Raw genomic sequence first — 25066 nt, 5'->3', positions numbered from 1 at the left:
GTGGCAGCTGGGAGCCCCCCAGGCTCCGATGATGTTTTAAAGTGCCTGGGGCTGCGCTGCAGTAGGGCAGCTGGAGCCCCAAGCCCTTTAAATCACCCCTAGCTCTGGGGCTCCCAGCTGCCTGTGCAGCTGGTAGCTCCGGGAGTGATTTAAAGACTCTGGGGATTTAAAGTCCCCACCTCTTCTGGAAGAGGCCACGTCTCTTCCGGTTGAGGCCCCTGCCCCTCCTAAGGACTCCGGAGTACTGGTAAGTCCTTTAAGTTACTTTCACCCCTGGTATCACCCCAAAGTAGCATAGCTGAAATACAGTTACAAAATATTCTTAACTTGAGATACAGAAATGATACAAGCATACAAATTGGATTATCATATTCAGTAAATTATAACCTTTCCAATATCTGTAAAAAGACCTAACCAGATCAGCCACAACGTCACCGGTTCATTCACTTGCACGTCCACTAATGTAATATGCGCCATCATGTGCCAGCAATGCCCCTCTGCTATGTACATCAGCCAAACTGGACAATCCCTACATAAAAGGATAAATGGACACAAGTCAGATATTAGGAATGGCAATATACAAAAACCTGTAGGAGAACACTTCAACCTCCCTGGACACACAGTAGCATATTTAAAGGTAGCCATCCTGCAGCAAAAAAAACTTCAGGACTAGACTCCAAAGAGAAACTGCTGAGCTTCAGTTCATCTGCAAATTTCACACCATCAGTTGGGGATTAAACAAAGACTGTGAATGGCTAGCCAACTACAAAAGCAGTTTCTCCTCCCTTGGTGTTCAGACCTCAACTGCTAGAAGAGGGCCTCATCCTCCCTGTTTGAACTAACCTCATTATCTCTAGACTGATTCATACCTGCCTCTGGAAATTTCCACCACCTGTGTCTGACGAAGTGGGTATTCACCCACGAAAGCTTATGCTCCAATACATCTGTTAGTCTATAAGGTGCCACAGGACTCCTTGTAACCTTTCCAATGATATCTTACAAGACCCATCTTGCATAAAGTATATCTGTTATATCATATTCATATCATAAGCATATTTTTCAGAAAGAATATGGAGTGAAACGTCGCAATGACTTCATAAAAATGTTCAGCACGTGAATGTGGTCTACGTGAGTTGCACACACATTGAACAAAAGAGATCCCATAACTTCTCAAAAGCATTCCAAGAGCTAACACTTCCCCTATGAGGAATTTACCTAGTGGACTGTAATTGCTTCAGAGGACTGTCTTTTTTTAATTGCTGCTGTTTTCTCTTAAAGCTATGGCCTGCTTGCACTGGGGAAACTACCTACTTACTGAGTCTAATAACATTTCATGTAGTGTTAGACAAGGCTCCAGAGACCAGAAACATTTTCACTGTGTGATTTTAAATTTGGTTTAAAACAAGTCTAATCAAAACAGTAACTTAAAAAAAAAAAAGTTTTGTCAGGCAAAGCCTTGTCTACATTCTAACTTTCCCCAGTTCTAATACCAAAGCTAGCGTTAGAGCCAAGGTGTAGGGAACTCTTTTTAACTTGGCTCCTTGTAGACATAGCCTGTATCTAGGTGGAATAAAGAATTAATGAGTTAATCTTTCAGCTACTCCAGCCTGGGTTCAGATTCTGGGTTTGATTACAAGTGAAATGGAATTTGGTCTCATCCTAATTCTCTGTTGGTGCAAATGGTAAAACTCGAGCTCAGCCAGTGGCTTCTTTGCCCCTTGGGCGTTTTAGACTGAGTGTTGGGCTGGATTTTTAGTTTTCCCTCTGAATCTACTATGCTTATGGTTATTAACTGAGCCCCTGACATTATTTTAGTGCTGTTAGTAACTGAATAGTTCAATTTTGGCAGTGCTTAACCTTCTTTCCAAGATCCAGTGATTAGCTTTACACTGTATCTCTTATAAGCTTGTTTGTTAAGTACTTTTACACCATATAACCTTATCAGTTAAAATCCAGACCCTTTGAGTAGGGTCAGGAGAGGTTGCTAATCCATTTCGCTACATTAAGCCACTTGTATTTGGATAGCCAAGTATATAACTTACACTTTTCCTATGCAGGGTGTTTGATAGTGGCTGATTATTTTCTGTTCTTGGTGGTTCATAAATCTAGATTGATTAAAATCTGTGCAAGACCTAAACAGTTTTGAAATGTTAATTCAAAAACTTTACAATGTATTACTTTAAAAATGGTGTCAGAATGGCTTGTAACCTGCTATGCCTTTTGATAGAAAATCTAGGGCCATAGCTTCAAATGCTATTCCTCATACAGTTTAGTTTTGGACTCTAAACAAATGATTGCTGTTTAACAATTGGCATGCAACCCAGTTTTGAAGTACAGCCATATAAGGTCTGACAGAATTTGTGCTAAGGGGTTTTCAGAGTGAGGTCATGATAAACTTAAATGAAACTTGAGCTGCTGCTTTAATGTCACTAGCAAATATAATTAATCTCTCTAACAAATACACTCATACAGTGAAATGAATACTGTATTTATATTGCCTCTGGTTTGTGGAGAGGAATATTTAAAGGAGTAAACTGTAAGGATTTTTGGCTTGATTCTGTGCTTCTTAAAATAGCTAATTTAAACATAGGTTCTGGAGTTGTGCTAGCAGGTTGTCACAGTTCAGGTTACGTCTTAGCCCTGGTCTACACTGGTGGGGGAGGGGGATTGACGCATAGCTGAAGTTGGCGTATCTTAGGTCAACTTACCTGGCCGTGAGGATGGCGGCCAGTCGACCGCTGCCACTTCCCCATCGACTCTGCTTCCGTCTCTCGCTGGAGTCCCGGAGTTGACGGGAAGCACGATTGAGGATCGATTTTATCGTGTCTACACTAGACATGATAAATGGACGCCCAATAGATTGATCACTACCCACCGATCCAGCGGGTAGTGAAGACCTGCCCTTAGTTTTCCCTATGACAGGGCTTTGACAGTATGTTGGTAAACACACAAACTAGTGTTTTTCTCTCTTTAAATAATGTAAAGTAACAAATACTCTCTAGAATGTCTGTACATCTTTTAAAGCATTTCTGCCAAAAAAAAAAAAAAGTTACACCTCTGATTAGCAATATAACCCCACAAAGTCCTGTATTTGAGTATTTAATGATGTGAGTTTCTTACCTTTTTTCAGAACCCTTTCATAGTGGCCACACAGCACAGACACCTGAAGCGTTTCAATATTAACAGGCTGTTGTGTAGAATGCTTTTGAAATCATTCTGTCTTCTAAAACTACTATTCAGCATAAGAGGAGGCATGTCTGCCCAGCAAAATGATGGATTTACATAAACTGCTTCCGATTCCTAGGGCAATGGAATAGGAGACAGAGACCACAAGCAGCACTGACTGCAAAAAGAAAACTCAGTTGGTAGAGTCAGTTACCTCCACCCTATCATCTTTCTCTTTCCCAAGAAATGTCTCCTTCCCAACTCCAGAAAGAGCCCTCTGTGGATAATAAATAGATCATGGGCTTGGGCAGGAGCAAAGCTTGGAGCTGGCTTCCTCACAGCCCCTCGCCTAACACCTCTAGTATCTTCTGCCTCTACCTCCTCCCTGCCTCTGTTTGGTTTGGTGGTAGTCTCTGTCAGTTAACAGAAAGATACAGCCAGTCTCTCCACTTGATGATCCACCGATGGGTTGCCAAATGTGGTCTGAGGGCATTTTCTGAAGACAGAGTGGCATTTCTTGGGTAGGGGGAAGGTGGTGTTGAGTTGCTTTGTTTCCCAGGAACATCAGTGTATGGAGGAAACAACGTGTTTACTTCAAAAGTAATTCAAGTCAGTGATTTTTAAATTATATATATCTCTTTGGTGGTAGTAGAATGTGCATTCATTTTATTTAAGTTGGCAGCTCACTTTATTGAGGTCAGTGCGTAAGAAATCAGGATATGTTTCTCCCCTCCCCCCCGTTCCTCTTCCCTTGCTCCAGAAAAAAAGACCCCAACAAAGGCTGACTTTTCCATGTTCATCCTGGCACTAGTTAGGTCCCTTTTCTAATGGAGATGTGATGTAGTTAGTTTGTTTATTTCTCATTGTATTCTTCACAGCTATACATGTCTTGGTCTCTGGTGTGGAAGAGTAGATGGACTTCATACTCTTAGGTCAAACTTTAACTCCTCTGTCTTGAACCATGTGTTCAAGGTCACCATTTATAGTGTAATCCAAGATCATGGAGTCTTCATGATATGACAGGATCAAGTGTTGCTTTGTGTTTGTGGTAAGCATGGGTCTGATGACAGGAGAGGGTAGAGTGCTGGTATTGTTTAAAAGTTGGCTTTAGCTCCCAAGGCTGTTTGGTTCTTTGAATTTCTTAAGAAAATACTTTATTCCCTTTTTGGCTCAAGTACAGTTTTCCTCCATTATGTCTCCCTTCTTCTATCAAGCCTTTGTGATGTGTTCTGTTTAGTGGAGCTTGCTTTTCCTAGACTAGAGCTATTGCTTCAGGTCGCTGCTTCACTGGAAAAGTTGGTTTCCCTTGTGGATGCAAGTAGAAAAGTAGAAAGAATTCTGTTTGGAGTGTGATCTAGAACTCATTAGATCAGGTCCTGGATTGTTGGGTTTTTTCCAAATTTAGTGTGAGGGACTAATGTGTCTAGCTGTTTGGGTATAGCAACAAGATGCTCACCTAAGACCAAAGCTTGGACTTCATGTGACACAGATGTAGTGTGTGTGTATGTGGCCAGGGGGTGGGATCACGGTTTGTTCTGCAGCTCACTTGAACAGAGATTTGCATGATGTTAATACTGTTCATGTGCACTTGTATCACATTAGCATCTAGAGACCCTGTCAAGGCTGAATCCCCACTCTGGCACTTCAAATGCAGAAGTGGGGCCCACAAGGATTTTAAAAATTAATTCTGGCCACTCCAGGCTTGTATTACACTCCCAAGGTTACAGCTCTTCTCTGACCTTGGCTTGGTAAATGCTGCCACTACCTAAATGCAAAAAACCTTTTGAACCCAGGAAGGAGCTACCTTGGGAATTCCTCCCTGTGGGATGCCCTCAAGCCCTTTCATCCCACCCTCCGGGAAAGAGCTGAGAAAGAAAATAAAGGAAATTAGCTGTTGCCACCAGCTAATCAAACATACACAAACCTCTTAGGACAAGGTAAATTTTATTAAAAACAAAAAGAAAATACATCTGGAACTTAAGCTTTTACTAGATTTTAAAGGAGCAATTCAAAAATGAAGCACCCAAAATAGCTTTTGTGGGGGTTCAGCTTAAAAGTTTTACAAGCAAACAAAAGCATCTGGGGTTAGCACAGAGGAGTCCACAAGCCAAAATAAAGAAATAAACCTGATCGCATCTATCTAAACATTCCGAGTCCCAATGATTCCTTCGAGGTACCTGGTTCAAACCTTGCACAGCATTGCTGCTCTGTGTCCCTGCAGCCCATTGAGAACAATGGAGAGACAATTTTTTCCCATTTTAAAAAGTTCTAGCCTTCCCATTGGCTGTTTTGGTCAGGTGCCCACTCCCTTTTCTTCACCTGGGGACTTTTTAACCCTTTTTAACTTTACAGGTAAAGCAAGCAGCCACCAAGAGGGACTTTATAGCTAATTGGCTGGCTGGGTGTCCATAAAAGGGAGCTCCCCTCCTTCATTTATCATAGGCCATAACTGCGATTGGGGTCCTATTATGCTATGGACTGTGCATGCATGTAGTATGTGTCAGTCCCAGCCCTGAAGACCTTACGATCTAAGTAGGCAGGACAGAGGGTGGGGAAAAAGAAGTGTTATTTTCCCCGTTTTGTAGATGGGGGAACCGAAGCATGGAGAGTGGTGACTTGTGAAAGGTCATGCAGGAAGTCTGTGCGAGAGCTGGGAACTGAACCCAGTTCTCCAGTATCTTAATCACAGCCCAGCCGTTCTCCCTGGTAGAAACAAAGGCACACACGTCCCGTCCCCTCCTGCCTGCTACTACTGCTTAGAAACTTGTATTTGAGACTCAAAGGAGCTCTTATACTTAGTTGGAAGGTTTGTTACAAATTTAATGGAAATTCTGGGAACCAGAGATGTGTGTTTATTTCATAGACTACTGAAAATATTTCTTGAATTTCATAGCAAATTAACAGCTTGGCCCTGGGCTGAGGCTGGTGTTGTGGATCTGAAGAAATTATACATAGGCTCCCTAGAATTGCACTGAATATTGTTTTTATCACCATTCATAATTGTCCTCAAAAGGAAAAAACAACAAATGTGAGGCACAGGAATGGAAACAGGCCCAGAACACTGAGCAGCAAAACACATTTTCTCAGTTGAACTGGGAGGAGCAGATGATGATGACGTGGCCTGCGGCTGTTAATGAGAACATCATTCCATTCTGACCTGCAGTTAGTGACAGTATGACGCCACACTTCGTATAGTTCCCGTGTTTTAGTCAAAATATATTTGTACAAAAATACTGTAAAACTAAACCCACTCAGCATAGTAGCCTTGTCTAGCACCGGGTGAAGAAGAGCTTAGGGCCTCTGTCAGGATGGTTTGACGTGGTTGTGTTTCACTTCTGTGCTCATGACACATACTGTGAGTAGGACAGACCATTGGAAGCAATCACTGGAACTAACTACTGAAGCAACTATTTGCAAAATCTGTATTAGCAAATGAAAACGTAAATAAATCTGTTTCAGTGATGTATGCTGGGTTAAATGCACCATATGCATATATCAGTTGTATCTGTGTAATACGTGAAATGTATTGTGAGGTATGCATCTGCTACTATTTGTATACGTGTAATGCACCTGCTCCAAGGAGCTGTGCCAGGACTTACAGAGCAGGTGCTCAGTTCACAGACAAAGCAACAGTTGAGGGTAGTACTCTTATCTGTTTGGGGATTAACTGAATTGGTCTGTCCTCTCACTGGCCAGCAAGAACTGTTGCAGGAACAAATGGAGTGAGACCTTCTTAGCTGCAACACCTAATCTGCAATAGTTTTTCCCTCCAGTTAGAGTAGCTAAAGCAATAGAGGATGAATGAGTTCCTTGCCAGCACTCCCAGTCTCAGAAAGAATGTTTTTACATAATATCACCCACATAGTCATTGCAGAGAAGAGTTTACTGGCCTCTCGATCAGCCCCCATAATCCATGTGAACAGCATGGTACTTAATTGCTGTCATTGTTAATTTACTATACATGCTATGTTGGATGCATACAAGATTTCCAAACTGGTGGATATTTATTTCTTTATAAGTCAGTGGAATTGCTTAAAATGGACTTATACCGAATCAAAGTTTAATTAGCAGAGGACCCTTTCTGTAAGGTAAAGCAGGATTCTCAGCTTGGGGGATTGTGACCCAAAATTGCATCAAAGGGTTGCGGGGCTGGCCAGACTCAACTCCTTGCTCTGGTCATTGTGACCTGGTGCATGAAGTCACAGCACTGCTCTAGGTTTGGCCTAGCTGCCGCTCTATCATGATGATTTGGTAGGGGGGGGACGAGTGTCTGGGCCACATTTCAGTGAGCAGTATTGCGACCCCAGAGGTTGTAGTACCCAGAGCAGAGAGCCAAGCCCAGCTAGCCCCATGGGACAGGAGCCAGGAGAGGGGTGGTGGTCATGTTCTCCAGTAAGTGCTGGCTCCGATGTATCCCCTGCTCTGCAGCTGAGCAGTGCCGGGGAGTGGGGAGGAGCAGCATCACATCTTCGGGCATCTCAGGGTATGTCTACATCTACAATTTTGCAGCGCTGGTTGTTACAGCTGTATTAGTACAGCTGTATAGGGCCAGCGCTGCAGAGTGGCCACACTTACAGCAACCAGCGCTGCAAGTGGTGTTAGATGTGGCCACACTGCAGCGCTGTTGGGCGGCTTCAAGGGGGGTTCGGGGAAGGCGAGAGCAAACCGGGAAAGGAGACCAGCTTCGCCGCGGTTTGCTCTCGCGTTCCCCGAACCCCCCTGCAAACCGCAGGGAAGGAGACCTGCTTGCACGGGGGTTCAGGGAACGCGAGAGCAAACCGGGAAAGGAGACCAGCTTCGCCGCGGTTTGCTCTCGCGTTCCCCGAACCCCCCTGCAAACCGCAGGGAAGGAGACCTGCTTGCACGGGGGTTCGGGGAACGCGAGAGCAAACCGGGAAAGGAGACCAGCTTCGCCGCGGTTTGCTCTCGTGTTCCCCAACCCCCCCTGCAAACCGGGGAAGGAGACCTGCTTGATTACCAGACGCTTCCTCAGGTATGCTGGGATACCTGCTTATTCCACGGAGGTCAAGAAAAGCGCTGGTAAGTGTCTACACTTGATTACCAGCGCTGGATCACCAGCGCTGGATCCTCTACACCCGAGACAAAACAGGAGTACGGCCAGCGCTGCAAACAGGGAGTTGCAGCGCTGGTGATGCCCTGCAGATGTGTACACCTCCTAAGTTGCAGCGCTGTAACCCCCTCACCAGCGCTGCAACTTTGTGATGTAGACAAGCCCTCAGTAAGTCTCTGGGTTGTGACAGGCAATCAGGGTTTACAGATGGGTCAGTTGAGAACCCCTGAGGTAAAGAATACAGGAGGCAAGGAGAGGATTGTGGGAAGCTGAAGAAAATGTTTAGCAGTTCTCACAAAATCCTTCTTTTCCTTGATTTTAGCCTGGGCACGCTGGCCAAAAGAAGATTACTTCTGCCACTATTGCTTTGTCTAGCCAAACTTTGGCTCAGAGACCATGATAAAGATTAATTACATACTGCAGGTGATTTGGCTCTGTGGGTATTGGGAAGAAATGACATGGCATCTTGCCAGCAAGTTGTGGCTGTTGGATGTTTGAATTAAACTAAAGATCAAAATCCGTGGGTGCCACAGATATTCAAGAGTTGACAGATGTGTTAACATTTAGCTGGAGATACTTAATCAGAATGACTGACTCCTTGATGACAGCAGCAGAATCCTGTGGCACCTTACAGACTAACAGACGTATTGGAGCATGAGCTCGACGAAGTGGGTACTCACCCACGAAAGCTCATGCTCCAATACGTCTGTTAGTCTATAAGGTGCCACAGGGCCTTGCTGCTTTTACAGATCCAGACTAACACGGCTACCCCTCTGATCCTTGATGACAGTAGACTTGATTGTACTAACATTCCTTACAACTTCCTTGTGGTATTTCTTCATTTGTTGCCTCTCAGTTGCAGTTGTGCAGGATTTTCCCCCCTCTTCAGACCGTGTAATTGTTGTATAACCTTTGCTGATTAGACAACTTGTGATGTTAAATTGCTTGCGAAGGAATTTTTTTGTTGGTTTGAAGTGCATCCCTCAGTGCACAAATAGTTGCAGTGTTTGAGCTCTGGTTATGTGATTTATCATTTGAATCTAATGCTTTTTGTGCTTCTAGTTCCCAGACTTGGGTTTCCTGGGATAATGGACTTGAAGTGGAGGCATAACTTTTTTTTGGCTGAAAATAAAATATTTTCCACAGTTTCATCACCTTCCTTACTGTTAACTGACCTGAAACTAACATAAGGTGCAGAACATTGATTGAAGTAAATTAGGAGTCTTTCCACTGAATTTAAGGGGAGTTGGATCAGGCCCATAGAGACCTCAAAGTTCAGATCCTTATTGCTTTGCTACTTGTTTTCTCCCCCACAGTCCTTTTTTGTATATAATTTGCAGTTTGGAGTTGATCTGCATACTGTTAATATGCTCCGTTAACAGTTCACATGTACATGGTGGCAAAATCAATTATTGCTTTGTTTCTTACTGCCATGTAATAATGCATCTTATACCTTTCCCTAAGAAAGGCCCTGTGTACTCTCCAGCAAGCTGGACTAAAATCTATGGCAAGACTCCCTGATTTTCTGTGGCATTTTGATGAAAGAAACTGGAATTTCTGAGGCATGTTCAAAACAGAGGGTCTTACTGAATTAAATAGATGAGTGAGTAATTTCATATGAAAATAGCAATGAATATTATAATGATTAAAGTCTTGTTCTTCCCTAAATAAAACACACTGTCTAAAATGGCTTTATGGGCTTTCCTATTCATTGTCTCATTGATGTCTATACCAAATTTGCTCAGATTGCAGATAGATAATTTTTTTCCCAACTGTCAGCCCTGCACGCTTACCCTTTGCTGTTAAAGGCAGGTTGGGTTCTTTTCGTTATCTCCATTAATAGCATTTCTGCAGGCCAAATTATGCCCTCCATGATCTATGTAGCCCTTTCAAGGAAACAGGAAGCTGGTTTTGGAACCAGATAAATGGGTTGAGGCTTTTGACACTGGGAAAAGGCGGATTAATCTTTTCTTTCCCTCCTGTTCCCTGTTGTTTTCTCCTCTGGACAGTAGTTTTGGATGGTGATGCAGCAATCCTTGACAGTGGTCAACTCCCTCCTTCCCCATCCATGACTGCATGCAACAACAATGGGCAAACACATCAGCTAGAAGTATCTGCTAAACAGTCAGCAGTAAAATAATTACACATTCTGATTTTCAAATGGCATTATTAGTGTTCTGAATTTCCACTATTGAGATGAATAGGGAGTTCACACCTCTCAAAGCTAATGTTTCAGACTGTCTACCCCTCAGGAATATGGGTCTGAATCAGTGCCAATTTGGAAGAACATGTTCACAACTATAAGGGCTAGAAACTTTTTTAAAATTTAAGTTTAGATTCTTGAGCACAGTTCTGTGGCAGGTGCTTGCTCCTGAGCACAGTTCTGTGGCCAAATAATTGCAGAATACACCGTTATCTACTCATAGCATATCTTTTGTAATGGGATGAAAATTGAGGGTGCAGTAGTTGCCTCAAATATTTTTTTAAAATTTAAAACAAAAACCATAATGTTTAGGATGCTGGTGTTTTCAAATTCTTATTATTTGCTACACATGTAATATCGCTACAATCTTTTATATTTAATAATTTCTAAACATTAAAATTGCTCCAACAAATTAGTTCTTATTTTAAAGAAAAAATTGTTTTTTTATTTTATTTTTTTCGCACAAAGGGAACCCTTTGCAAAACTATAGATGTCCCTAAAGTAGTAAGGGAATAAAAAGCATTATATTAAAGTGCTAAGTATTACTGTACTTACTGCTTTCTAGGAACAGGCTACAGGAGGGGAAAAAATAAAAGGATGATAAATATTTTTAATTTCTCTAGTGAGAGGGGGGAGTCTTGATTCTGAAAACTTCCGGGTGGTTTGGTCCTGCTTGTAGTGGAGTTGGTCACTATGCCACAATATTTTAACTTCATGATAAAAATGCTGTAATTAAGGGACTAATAGCATTCTTATAATAAAAACCTGTAATGTTCATATCTAAGGTGAGTGGTATCCTTATTTTACAAATGGTGAAACTGAGGCAGAAATTGTCTTATCGAAGACCCCAAAGGAAGTTAGTATTTGAGCCAGGATTAGAGTTTGGGAGTTCTTTGTTTCCAATCCTTTGCTCAGACCACATCTTTTTTAGCTGTAGGGAGGATGGCGGAGTCATGTGTCTTTATTCATGTATATAGTAAAGAATCTAAAACTCTCAGCTTTGTATAGGCTTTCTGGCAAGCAAAAATGTATAGCTCTGCATCAGACACAGTGTTGTCACAAAAAGAACAGGAGGACTTGTGGCTCCTTAGAGACTAACAAATTTATTTGAGCATAAGCTTTCATGGGCTACAGCCCACTTCATCGGATGCATGCAGTGGAAAATACAGTAGCAAGATTATATCTGTATATAGATATATACAAACGTACACACAAAGAACATGAAACAATGGGTGTTACCATATGAGAGTGATCAGTTAAGGTGAGCTGTTACCAGCAGGAGAGAGAAAAACTTTGTAGTGGTAATCAAAATGGTCCATTTGCGGCAGTTGACAAGAAGGTGTGAGGAATGGGGATTGGGGAGGGAATAAACTTGGGGAAATAGTTTTACTTTGTGTGATGACCCATCCGCTCCCAGTCTTTATTCAAGCCTAATTTAATGCTGTCCATTTTGCAAATTAATTCCAAGTCAGCAATCTCCTGTTGGAGTCTGTTTTTGAAGTTTTTTTGTTGTAATATTGCGACTTTTAGGTCTGTAACCGAGTGATCAGGGAGGAGATGTCACAGGGTTCAGTTCTGGCAAATTGAAATGCCTGCCAGCTGTGCTGGGAAGTCTCAAAGAGATTATGTTATAGGAGTGGGTTTTGAGGTCTGGAAAATCCTTTTCTTAGGCCAAACTCCTCCAGGGTCCATTTGGATGGGTAATCTAAAATACTGACCCTTGACCATTTTGCATGTGGTGAATGAGTACTCCTGTGTTCAGAGGTACCCAGATGTTTCCAAGCCAATGTATTCCTCTCCTAAGAGAGGTCTTAAATCATTAAAGTTGAGAGCTGAATCAGTTTCATACTATATATGGTGTTCATGCAAGTGATAGAAATCTGAGTGTATTTATAATACTGATTTGCTGCAGTAATGTGGATTGGGAACAAATGCTTTTTTGGATAATAGCCAATGCTTAGGATTGGTTTTACAGTGGCATGTAAAATCAGTATATCGCTTGTAAAGACAACAGTTGAAAAACTGATAGGGGCTTCTTAAAAAAACAACAAAAAACTTGAATTTGGAGAAGCAATATATGCCTAGATGCATACTTGTGATGTATCATATAAGCAGGAAGATAGACTATTATAACTTGATGAATGCTGAGATAACCATATTCCAATACTTATACATTCTTGATTTTACTTATTTATCAGGTACTGGATTTCTTATATATTTTTCTGCTTTGTGTAGAGATCATTTCTTTTAATTACCTATGCCTTAAATGTAATACTGTACTGACTGGAAAATATTACATAGCATTGAAATGAAAAAATCTAATCATGAAATTAGTTGAGCTGCTTTGCATACTGATAATAAATATTTGAACAAAAATAGTTGGCAAAAAATGACATGTGTTTTTGGGTGTGTCAGTTTAACTGTTTATATCAGCACAGCAGCTTTTTTGACATACCTCATTTGCTAGATCTTTGTATTACTGCATGGATAACTGTTGTATATGGAGCCTGTGTAAGGTAATGATTGATTGCACTGTTTGCTCATGGCCTAGAATGTAAATGAACTGTTGTTTTTTTCTGCATTTTCTAAGATTGCCAATGTTTGTTTTGTTCTAGGATGTTCAGAAAGAGAGAGAAACCCACACGTATCTCAGTAAAGACGAAGTTAAAGAGAAGATTCAAAACTATAATTCATCTGGTACTGACAAATTAAAGATGACCTTGGTAAGATTCACATAGAACTCTATAGTTTATAATTGAATAGCTGAATGTAACTTCATATAATGCATTATTTGTCACTTTGTCTTTAGCATTTTTCATGTGCAACTGTGGCTTAATGACTTTGTAGTGTACTACAGGAAAAGGGCCATTTCTTAGCCCTGAAATGTATTTAAGCCACTTTCAGCCCTCATTTGTTTGGGGTTAAGAGGATAAGGGTAGAAACCACAAACCTGTACATGGTGTTGTGAAAAGTTAACATGTTTAAAATACGCTCAACTGTCAATAAATAAATGGATTCCTTCCACCTCTCAATTATACCAGTACAGCCAGCACAGGGAGAATATGGCTGTTTATTTTTATCAGACTGTCTATACGTATGTCTCTTATAAAACTACATTACCATGGCACCCAAATATGTTAAATCAAGCAAAAATAACTCTTGTAGTTATGACACTTTTTACATTAATTTCAGAAAGTTTGATTTCTGGGGATGGTTTTAAGAAGTAGGTTTTCAGTGTGATAAGAATATAAATAAATATTTTACATAATAAAGAAGTTAAGATGCACACTGATTCTTAACTTCTAAATCTTCTGTGATTGTTTATTAATAAAATCCATATTTACCTGGCTAAAATGTTATAACTCAATCTATGTATAAATTGTCAGATTCTTTTATGTTCCATTAGATGTACTGTACATCCAAACTTAGAAGTTCTCTTACATTCTAAATTACTTTATATATGCAACCCTTATCTACTAAACTGATTTTTGTTATGTATTTTCATATGGTTTGGAATTAATACTTGTAAAATCACGTTGCCAAAAGCCCTGTAACGCAGTAACATTTGACTAATTACTTGTTTTCAGAACTAATTACAAGAAGAAACTTTCCATATTGGTTAGGTTAGCATAAGCGTTTAGCCTGAGATATTCAAAGGGGTAAGTCTATTAGGCACCCAATTCCCATTGAATTGCAATAGAATTTGGGCATCTAACCCCCTTTGACAATCACAGCTTTAAGCATTGCACAACTGTGTGTGACATTGTGTTATGTATTGTGACAGACCCAGGCCAGTGTGGTACAGGAGTCTGGTAGAGGGTACAGTGTGGTACAGGAGTCTCCCAGCCTAAGGGGAGGACCCACAGGTCTGGGACACCAAGTAATTACGTGGGACAACTAATGAAAAAACAGGATCGGGAGTGAGGTCAGAGGGCTAAACTAAGGGAACCTGATGGGGACACCGAGCAGAGAACCCCAGACAACGCCCACTGCTCCTCGAAGGCGTCAAGGGAGCCAGTGGACGCCGCCCAGAGGAACTCTGCCCGGATGCATGAACAGACGGAGGAATGGAAATAGGCCCTACAGTCGCAGGAAATCCTGTCGGCCAACCTCCTCTCCCTGGTGTTGTAGATGGCTAGTCTGGCCAGGGCTAAGAGGAGGTTGATAAGGAGATCCCGCAACTTCGTGGGGCCACGGATGGGGAGCTTGTAGATAAAAAGGTGAGGGGGAAAGTGCAACCAAAAACGCAATAAAATATTCAAGAGGAGCCGGAACAGGGGCTGCAACCTGGCGCACTCCAAATAAATGTGCGCCAAGGTTACAGGAGTCTGGCAGAGGGCAAATATACTAGTCACTAGCTGAGTAGTTTTCTGTTCCCTGAGTGACTAGAGCAGGGGCTGCACTGGAGTAATCAGAAACCTGCTAGAACCAATTAAGGCAGACAGGCTGATTAGAACACCTGCAGCCAATTAAGGCAGGCTAATCAGCGCACCTGGGTTTAAAAAGGAGCTAACTCCAGTCAGGGAGGAGGGAGCTAGAGGAGAGGAAGTGCATGTGAGGAGTTGGGAGCAAGAGGCACAAGGAGCTGAGAGTGAGAGGCTGTGCTGCTGGAGGACTAAGGAGTACAAGCGTTATCAGACACCAGGAGGAAGGTCCTGTGGTGAGGATAAAGAAGGTGTTTGGAGGAGGCCGTGAGGAAGTAGCCCAGGGAGGTGTAGCTGTCACACAGCTGTTACAAGAGGCACTATAGACAGCTGCAATCCAGAGGGCCCTGGGCTGGAACCCAGAGTAGAGGGCGGGCCCGGGTTCCTCCCAAACCTCCCAACTCCTGATCAGACACAGGAGGAGTTGATCCAGACTGTGGGGAAGATCACTGAGGTGAGCAAATCTGCCAACAAGCGCAGGACCCACCTAGGTAGAGGAGGAACTTTGTCACAGTGGGTATGCAAAGTTATATTGTAGAGTGTGCTTTTAATATAATGTGTATGCAAATGTATCTGCACATATATAATATTACAAACAGAAACTCTGTTAAAAACATTATTCTGGTTGCAAAGTCTAGTGCCCAGAAGCTAGGAAATGCCAGAATTTCAACTCTCTTGTGCATATGCATTATGCAGTCTTTAATGAGCAGGTATTCAATATTTTGTTTGGCCCCCAAGCCTTATTTACTCACATTATATTCAGAGCAGGGTTTGAATAGAATTATTCATTTCCTCATTGGCTTTTCTGTGGCACTTATCACTATAGTATCTGTTTCACTAATATTAATGAAGGTATTTTTCACAACTCCCCCGTGAGGTGAGGGACTAATATTATCCCCATTTTATAGATGAGGAACTGAAGCACAGAGAGATCACAAGTACCTACTAATTTTGGATGCCCCATTTGAGACACCTTGAAATCGACTTTTCGGAGTACGTCATTAGCATTATATAGCACTTCACGTATTCAAAGCACAGCTCCCACTGGCTTCCATTACAGCTGTGAGAGCTCAGCACTTCTGCAAATCGGACCCCAGGGTCTCAAGTCAGACCCCTGGAAAATGAACACACAATTAGTGACCACCTATGTGTAGTTTTTTTTGGCTTACATGACATGGCTAGCATCCCATAGGAACTCTACAGCAGAAGCAGGAATAGAATCCAGTGCTCCAGAGAAGCATTCAACTACCTTAACCCTTGCTTCATTTACTACACACCTTCCAGTTTCGGCAACAAATGAGGTAGGGGACTTTTAGACAACAGCGTCCTTTATCACACAACCTGGACTTATTCCCACCGCTAGTCCGTCAGGGATCCTGTGGAAAAAACAGGATATAATCAGGTAATTAAAGACTGTAAGATAATACATATGTACAAGGGGGCCAAATTAAGGATGTACGGCAACTTGTGGCATTTCCTAATTGTTGAGTGCTTGACTTTGCTACCTTAATGATGCTCGTTTAACTCTGTCTGTATGTATGTTTTCCTAGTTTTTTTTTTTAAGACGTAATTGGAAAAAACAAATTCAACCATGTTGACATGGGTCATTAGCAGGGTTGGAACCTACAGACAGACACACACACTCATCCGCCTGCTACTTGAGCTAATGTAGTAACTGCTAGCAGTAGTAGAATGTCATCCTTTGTGGACCAGCATGTAGAGCAGGGGGGAAGGGAGAACAGATGGGTGTGCTTTCCCAGTGAGTTTCACAGTGGGTTTGGCAAAGTTATAAGCAACTGAAAACAGGGTCTTGTAATGGGAAATGTTGGGCAACCTTAATATTAGGAATTGCTACCAACTCTGCCTATTTTAAATTTAAAAAAGTGTATGAATGTGTTTGTGGGCGAATTTGTGACTATACTAGTTTGACAATCTCAAAATGTATTCTCTCTAGTTTAAATTTGGTTTCATGTGGAAGTATACCATAGAACAAGTGAAATAGGTGGAAGAAGGATAGGTAAAAAGGAGATGCTTTGGTTTTATTCTTCTTTCATACAGAGTCTTTCAGTGGCACTTTTCTCAAGCCAGTTAATTTTTTTCCTTTGTGCTTTTAAAAAAAAGTTTATATTTAAAATGTAAGGAATCCATTGAACAAGTTTTCATTTGTAAAATATTGTAAATTTTCTAACATCTGTGTTATAAATTGTAAAGGTTAATTTGAGGTCACAGTTTGAATTACAAGATCTCACGTGCTTCCTGACTAATATGAATAATACATTTATAATATAAAATAACAAGCCAGTATCTTGCAAACTTATATCATTTTTTTCCCCAACTAACCACAGTGTGAGCTCAAAAGATGGATTAATTGTTTGTGTGCAGTAGTGGAATCTCCCCTTTGTAACCTGCTAAAGCAGAGCTCTGACAGCTTGTTGGGAATACCAGTTCTCTCTCTCTGCAGTTGTTTCCCTGTTTCCATCATCAGTTGGTAGCTTGGTGAGATGGTTGCTTAATTTTTCTACCAAGACTGAAAATTCACCATTAGCTTTCATAAGATTATTTGCTTGATGCTTATCTAGATCTCTTGGAATTCAACTGTAATTCCAAAAACTGAAGTGAATTTTGTGGCAGCCATGGAATAGGTGAATGTGTCTGGCTATGTAAAACACTGACTCTTACAAAAAAAAATATTTGCCTCAGGTATCATAACACATTTTGAAGAGTCCATTGCAATCTGTACTTTATTCCTATTGATGCTGTCATAATAAATAGGTCACTATTAATTTTATAAAATATTGTGCTTGTCTTCCTGCTGCAGAACTCAAATGGGACTTACACTGGCTTCATCAAAGTTCAGATGGAACTATACAGACCTATTACTGTGCAGACTTCTGTGAATCCAGGAGAGCATGCTCACAATAACAATGAGACTTCATTTTACTTGCCTCCAGGCTACGTGAATAAGCTTCATATAAGCAGCATTAACACTGTTCGTGAAGTTATTGAGGCCTTGCTCAAAAAATTTTTAGTGTTTGACAACCCTGCCAAGTTTGCACTTTATAAACGCTGTCACAAGGAAGATCAAGGTATAATTTAGATTTGTTGTCTTCTGATGTTGGAATGGGCAAAGGGTTGGGAGGTGTACTATAGCTGTGTTGGAGAAAAGCAGGATGGGAGAGGGCAGATACGGGAGAGGTGACGATAACTCTCTCATTTCCATAAATTCAGGTTACAGGTTCTTATTTTGTGTTCTGTGAGAGATGGGGTGTGTGGGGGGTGGGCGGGATTGGCTGTTTTTCAGGTGTTTGGAGAGTAAGATGAGAGAGCATTATTATCTGAGGAGTGAGGCCCTGGGGTTTGTTCCTTTGTAGAGCCATCTTGGTTTAGGTAATGGATGGTAAGATGTTTTGGGAATAAGGACATAAGGGGATAAGAATATATAAAGGGAGAGGTATTTGTTGTTTTATAATTATACTTACAGGAAATAAGGATTTGCTGGAATGGGTAATAGTATGATGGGAGTGTAAGTCTCTCTTGGGGAGGTGATGTGTGGGAATAGGACTTTGCAGTTTGTCTGTGGTCCCTCATAGAAGGGAGTGGGGAATCACTCTGAGGTGGCTTCACTCCTATCTAGGAGGATCCAGAGAGTGATTTTGGTGACCACTAGTCTCATCAAAGATACTTCTCATTGCGAACGTGAGGTTGCTAGGGTGGGTAGTAGAGACATGAGTTATGGTGGCTGCAATGTACAGGCAGTTGTAGATTTCCATAATGGTGGATCCTGGTGGTGCAGTGAAATGGATTGATTGAATATCTGCTAGAAATTGGGACTTGGAGGAGATGTACTTGGTAGCTGGCTGAGATTTATGATGAGACCGAGATAATGTTTAATAAATTGGAGGAAGCATGCAGAAGAATTGGATAGTTATATGAACTTATTCTTTTAAAATACTGGTTTAGCTGAATAGCTAATGCTGCAAAAATGAATAGGCATCTATATACTGTCACCTACAGTCTACAATGTGGCTCAGTGTTAAGACAGAAAATATTAATGTCTTATGTTTTTTGACTTATGCTTGGTGATATTGAAAAATAGGTCACAGTAGAGTTTCAAAGGTAACATTCTGCTGGAATGTAACAGGTGTTTTTTCAGCTCTTAATGTGCTTGATGTGATTCTCTCCTGGGTTAGTTAACCTGTACACACAGGAATCTCTCCTTGCATTAAGTGCTGTTAAAAGCTAAGAGTGCATGTACATCAGGAAGTGCCAAATGAAAAGCAAAAATAGATACTCAAGGGGCATTTTCATTTTGTCAGCTTCTTGCTCTCACACTTGGAATCCAGCTGCTTGAACTGACAATGACAGCAGCCAGCTGAAATATGACACTTCTTGCCAGCAGTCATTCCATCTAAACAGGCAGTGTTGTCTTGTAGACAATGTGCATGTCTGAGAGTGTATGTGGAACCTTCACTGAAGCCTTTTCTTTAGAAGTTCTAATGGCGGTGACCTGCCACAGCAAGAACTGGACCAAAAATACAAAATGCCAGAAGATCCAATCCTATAGCTTTCAAGTAGGGCCCCCATCATACAGACATGGAAGTGGAGGGAAGGCTCTTGCTTCGCTCTACAAGATTTATGCCCTGTGTTTGTTCTCCTGTCACTTAAGGATCCTTGGGATGGGTGGGGTTGGGAAATATCTGTAGCCACATTGTGCCCTTGGGCACCCTGCATAGAATGGTGATGCGGAAGGAACTCTGCAAATTGCCAGCTAATTTTCCAGGTTTAAAACATTTGTGTCTATTCTTCTTATGTGCCATTATACTCCTGGGTTTTTTTTCTCTTTTCTTGTTTCTTTTGAATATACATTAAAATAAATATTAATGTTGGCTAAGAGCCAGGTCATTCAGTTTTGAGTGTCAGTCATTGCACTCTATTATGCCCAATACATTCTGCTCAGTCTTCCCAGCAACGGCTGTTTGTACACAAATCTCCCCAGCAGTGCAAAGGTTTTGTAGCTACAAGTGTATGTTTTGGGGTGGAGAGTGGGTTGTTTGTTTTTTAAAGATTTTGCTCCCTAGCACACTTTCTATTAATAGTCGAGACCTTTTATTTGTAAAACTGAATAATAATTGTAACTTTCCCTTCTGCAGTTTATACATGCAAGCTCTCAGACAGAGAACATCCCCTCTATCTGCGTTTGGTAGCAGGTCCCAGCACAGAAACACTCAGTTTTGTTCTGCGTGAGCATGAAACTGGAGAGGTTATGGTAAGTTACATCTGTGTCTTTTTTGTTTAGCTTCACTGATCTGTTAAATACACTCATTCTCTCTCTCCAAAGTGTCTTTTCATGATGATCCATTTTAGTGTCTATATAACTATACACAAAATTGTGAAATACTGACCAAAAGTAGCTATGCAGGTTATTTCAAGCATGGAATATTAAAGCAGTGAGTACTGCAGTGTAGCTAGAAAAGAGTGTTCGTTTTAGACCCCTCCCTGCCCCCCTTTCACATGAGAGACACCTTTCTGAACAATTCACCTTGGGCTGAATTTTTCTATTCTTGGGCTCTGTTCAAGGTTGAATACATACTTTTGGAGGGAGTACGGGGTAAGGATGAGCAACATCTCTTCATGTTTTGAGTTCCGCAATGGTGAGAAAAACTTCCCGTTTTGAAAACAAACACTCCCGCTCCCCCAATACTAAAAAGTTACTGAAATTTGAAATTAAATAGTCCTCAAAGTACGGTACATCCACAACCAAGTTTTAAAATAAGTGGTTGGATAATAAAATTATATAATTATGATAATTGAGTATTGAAGTTAGTGTGTAAATCATTTGTGAGCATACGTGGGTATCTAACATTTATAGCAGCATTTAATCAAAAACCCCACCCCCTTTGTGACATCACAATGTACATTTTCCCTGCCTCACTTGGTCAGGAGGTTGGCTGGTGCTGTTAGGCAACTACTGGAATGGTTTGCATCACTCTGATTTGTAAATATTTCATTGAAACAAAATCTCCTCCACCCTCACCTCCAAAGCATATCCCACTGGGAATCAACAATTGGAAATGCTTAGGAACTAGGGACAAGTGTATCTCTAGTCACAGGAATAGTCCCACTGTTAACCATTGTTAACCAGACAACTACAGCAACTGTAAAGGTTGGAATTCTTCCCTCCCAATCCTTTTACCTCCGTCAGATGTGAAGTGCAAAGCCTACTTGGGACCATGTCAATATTAATATTATTAAGCATCAGACAGTTTAAAAAAGGAGTTTTTGCATTTCATTTTCTTCTCTGTCAGTGCAATGTTTTGAAAGTTCCAAGTTGTAATTTAAATCGTCAGTAAGCATGAAATTTAATGTAAATACAGCAACATTAACTGCTACTCTGCACATTCTGTATAGTTTATAGTATATTGCCATTTGTCAAAATGTATGCTACAAGAAAAACAGGGATAGAAATTTATAAATATGTGTAACGTGGCCAAGTTGACGTTTCTGTAGGGGGAACTTAACTTTATATTTCCTTTTTATTTTAACTGTGCACATTTGTGTTTACTCCTGCTATGTGGTGTACAAAAACCAATTTGTCAATTATTTTTTGTCAAGGTCCATGTTTCTTGATCAAGGTATAGTCCAGGTCCAAACTCCAGTAAACATAATTAAAAAAATAACAATAATAATTAAATAAAAAGATTCTAGGGTCAATTCAAAAGTGTCTGGTGGTCCAGATTTGGCCCATGGTCTGCCTATTGACTACCCCTGCCATACAGTAACACTATTATTAGGATGTGGATGAAATTACTTAGTTCCAACTTTCATTCATTGACTTAGTTAGGATTAAGTGGCTACCATCAAATTATAACTCGGTCTTGTGTCTGGAAATGTATTGTATTAATGTATTATTTGTTACAGATAGTGCTATAGAAGAGTGTAGAGAAATGTTTTTCTGTTTTTTTTCCCCCATTGTGTTTATTTTGTGGATTTGCAGACACTTCATGTGTAGTTAGATTCCCCATTGTTCCTCACAGAACAGAGAAGAGAAAAATTTAAAAAAGAAAAAAAACCATAGAAGTTGGCAGGAGGGACCTCCAGCCTAGTATGAAAAACTATTTTTAGCTCTTCTCTTGATGCAGAATAGGTTTTGAGTTAACAGTGTCCCTTTAAAAATACAATCTGAGTAACTTGTGTATTTCCGGTTCACTATATCAGTCTTTCCCATTTTTTTTCATGCCAGTGGGAAGCCTTTAGCCTTCCTGAACTGCAGAACTTCTTGCGTATACTGGACAAAGAGGAAGATGAGCAACTACAGATCTTAAAGAGGCGTTATGCAGCCTACAAAGACAAACTTGAAGAAGCCCTTGGTGGGGTGTGGAAACCAGGTTAAAGTGGGGCCAAAGAACACTCAGGAAAAATGCCATGGAGCATGCCAAACCCAAACGTACAGAACAGCGGCAAAGATTAGTTTTCTTTATTCAGAAGACTGGTTTGTGAAGCAAGGGTTACTTGTGCTTTTCTGTAGATTTAGACCCATAAATCAGGGCACTTAGAGTCTTGCACCTATAAGTAAGGAATGCTACCTGTCTGTACATCAATTTGCAACCCCCTATTGTGCCTTAGAGGGCTTTCCAGGTTGCCTTTGTGTAAGCTCTGAATCTGTTACCTAGGATGCTAACAAATAAGAATTTTTTTACCACTTTTTATTATTTGCTTTAATATTAATGATAGCTTTAAAAGTAAGGAAGTGCAAACTGATCATTTTAAAAATTAATAAAACAGCTTAGCCATGCGTGAAGAAAAATCAGATTGGAGCACTATGTTTGAGATTAAATAGATTTGCACTACCTTTCTGTTTTCAAATATTTACTGTATAATTTGTGAGAAAACAGTTATAGGTGGAAGGGATGCAAAACCTTTGAGGTTCTGTGAAATTGTGGAAGGTTTTAAAGTAGTCTTACTGGAGAAAGTAAAGAGCAAGTTGAAAAGAAGGCAAGAGCTGAGGAAGTGCTGTAATAGCTGATGGAAGATTGATGTAGAGTGGAAATACAAATATAGAAGAAGAAATGGAATTTTATTTTTTATAGTGAGTAGTTGTAAAAAAAAAGTTTTAGGATGTTCTAATATTGTGAATAAGTTTTTAGAATTGTGTACATTCTCACTAGAATAGAAATGAGGATAATTAATACAAGTACTGGAAGGGAAGGAAGGAAGGAAGCTAAATATTAGTGAAATTAAATTGCCTATATTGGAGAAGCTAGTTCCTAAACATGTGAAAACGTGTGGTTTGAGATGTGCAACGAACTTAATGAGCTGTTACCTGCTTGAATTTTGAAACGTAGATAGTGAGTATATCTCATTTTTATAAGGAACACCCACACCTAATTGGTCACTGAATGTCTAGATTAGAAATATAGATGCAGGTACACTGGTCTAACTGAAATCAGATCTTTCAACTGAGGTCAAAGAGACATTTTTTAGGATGGACAATTTGAAATTGTCCGATCTTATGGAGACATGAAAGCATCCTTCACTAGTGTGTTTACTTAAAGAGAAGTAGAATTTCTTGTTTGTATTTCCAAGGAAGCAGAGAATTAGAATATATTGGTCATGTTGTAGATGAATGGCTTAATAACTCCAGTTCTGATGATTAGATTTTTTTCTACTAATTATATTTTAAAAAAATGGTCCAACAGCTAGTTACCAAATTCTGTACACTGTTGATTTCCTTGATTAAGAGTAGGAAAAAAATGTAGCAAAATAAAATTTTGTACTTTACTGTAAATGTAATTATTATTCTTTCAGAAATATTTATCTAAAGAAGCACGTTCAAAGATACCAAAGAAATGGGTGTGCAATAAAAGCATGAAGAAGGTTTGAATAACTGACAAGTTTTAGTCAGAACCACATAGGGGGTGGTGGTGGTGGTGGTGATCAGGATTTATGCTAGTAAACAAATGGATAAATGGATAGTGATGACGATTCAAGAACAGCAATTGTTTCTCTTACTGTAAAGATGTTCATTGTGAATTCCCAAGGAGTAGTTGACACTTTGGTGACACCTAGTGGATACTCTGTGAAACTCCAAGTTGTTTCTATTCTTTATATGAATTTGACATAATTGCGCCTTTGTTTCCTTTATTTAGTAATGGACAACTCCTTTTTTGGGGGGTGGGGGTGGGGAGGAATATTTTTTGCAGACGCATCAAGACAATCATACATTTTAAAGTGTTAAGAGAACTTAAAAAGTAGGACTAACTATAAAAATATATATGGTATATCTTGTTTGTTTTTATTTTATTTCACATGTAACGTAGGGCATGTGGGACTTTTATCATCAAATTGAGACACTTTACCACAATGGTTCAGGGAGTACTTTTTACATTTTGTTAACATTGTTTTTCTATAAATACTACAGCATATGGATGGGTATTCTATTAACATCCACTTAATTTATGTAGTGTTACCCATAACAATGTAATCATTAGATAATAGTTAACGTTGAACCATTTGTTCTTCAGATTTCAACACTGTTTGAGTCTGTAGTTTATAGATATGTGAATTTTTTTACTTGAACTAAATTATCTGTCTTTAAAGTGGGCATCTTCATTTGCGTTAGCCAAAACCTCAATCAGTGTCTTATGCACTACAAGTTTTAATTTGGAAAAAAAACCTTACTGTATTTAATTTTGTCTTAGTCCACAGTTAATTATTCAGACTGTTTTTGTTTTTTTTTACATACTGGTTACTACAACAGCTTTAATTTAAATGAAATGGTCACATCTGGCCCATTTTTTTTCTTTTTAATTTTATTATCAAATAATCAAGCTGTCAAACCTTTGTTGCAGAACTGTATTGTATTCATTATGTGATGGTACCAGAATTATGATTAAATGACCAGGGGGCAATGCAGGGAAACCTTTAAAATTTATGTCTTAAAAAAATTATACTATTTATAATTTTGACAAGTTTAATTTTATTTTTATAGGGAAGCTTTTATTCCCCTTGATGTTGTTATTGAAATGGCAAATGATAGTTCCATTATTAAAGTTGAAGTTGGCAGTACTTTGTCATTTGTGTGGTGTTTACTTACCTTGCTAATATTGTATTACCTGAAGTTCAAGTTGTTCATTTAATGCTAAACAAGACCTCTTTATAAGGAAGTTACTTGGCAAAATACAGCCTCCTTTTAAGCACAAATTA

At 40.0% G+C, this 25066-nt stretch overlaps 1 protein-coding gene across 1 annotated transcript in view; it reads left to right on the top strand.

Annotated features, from left to right (window-relative positions):
- Positions 1-23541, top strand: part of RASSF3 (Ras association domain family member 3) — a 72668-nt gene extending 49127 nt beyond the window's left edge. The window contains exons 2-5 of the mRNA XM_030548833.1: positions 13055-13162; positions 17682-17949; positions 20014-20129; positions 22104-23541. Coding sequence (XP_030404693.1) covers positions 13055-13162; positions 17682-17949; positions 20014-20129; positions 22104-22253 — 642 coding nt within the window. The 3' untranslated portion in view covers positions 22254-23541. The remainder of the gene's footprint in view (positions 1-13054; positions 13163-17681; positions 17950-20013; positions 20130-22103) is intronic.
- Positions 23542-25066: the final 1525 nt, after the last annotated feature.

This window comes from Gopherus evgoodei, chromosome 1 (genome assembly GCF_007399415.2).
Source record: "Gopherus evgoodei ecotype Sinaloan lineage chromosome 1, rGopEvg1_v1.p, whole genome shotgun sequence".
Lineage (NCBI taxonomy): Eukaryota > Metazoa > Chordata > Testudines > Testudinidae > Gopherus > Gopherus evgoodei.
The sequence above is the reverse complement of the archived record's forward strand: the minus strand, read 5'-3'. Positions and strand labels throughout refer to the sequence as shown.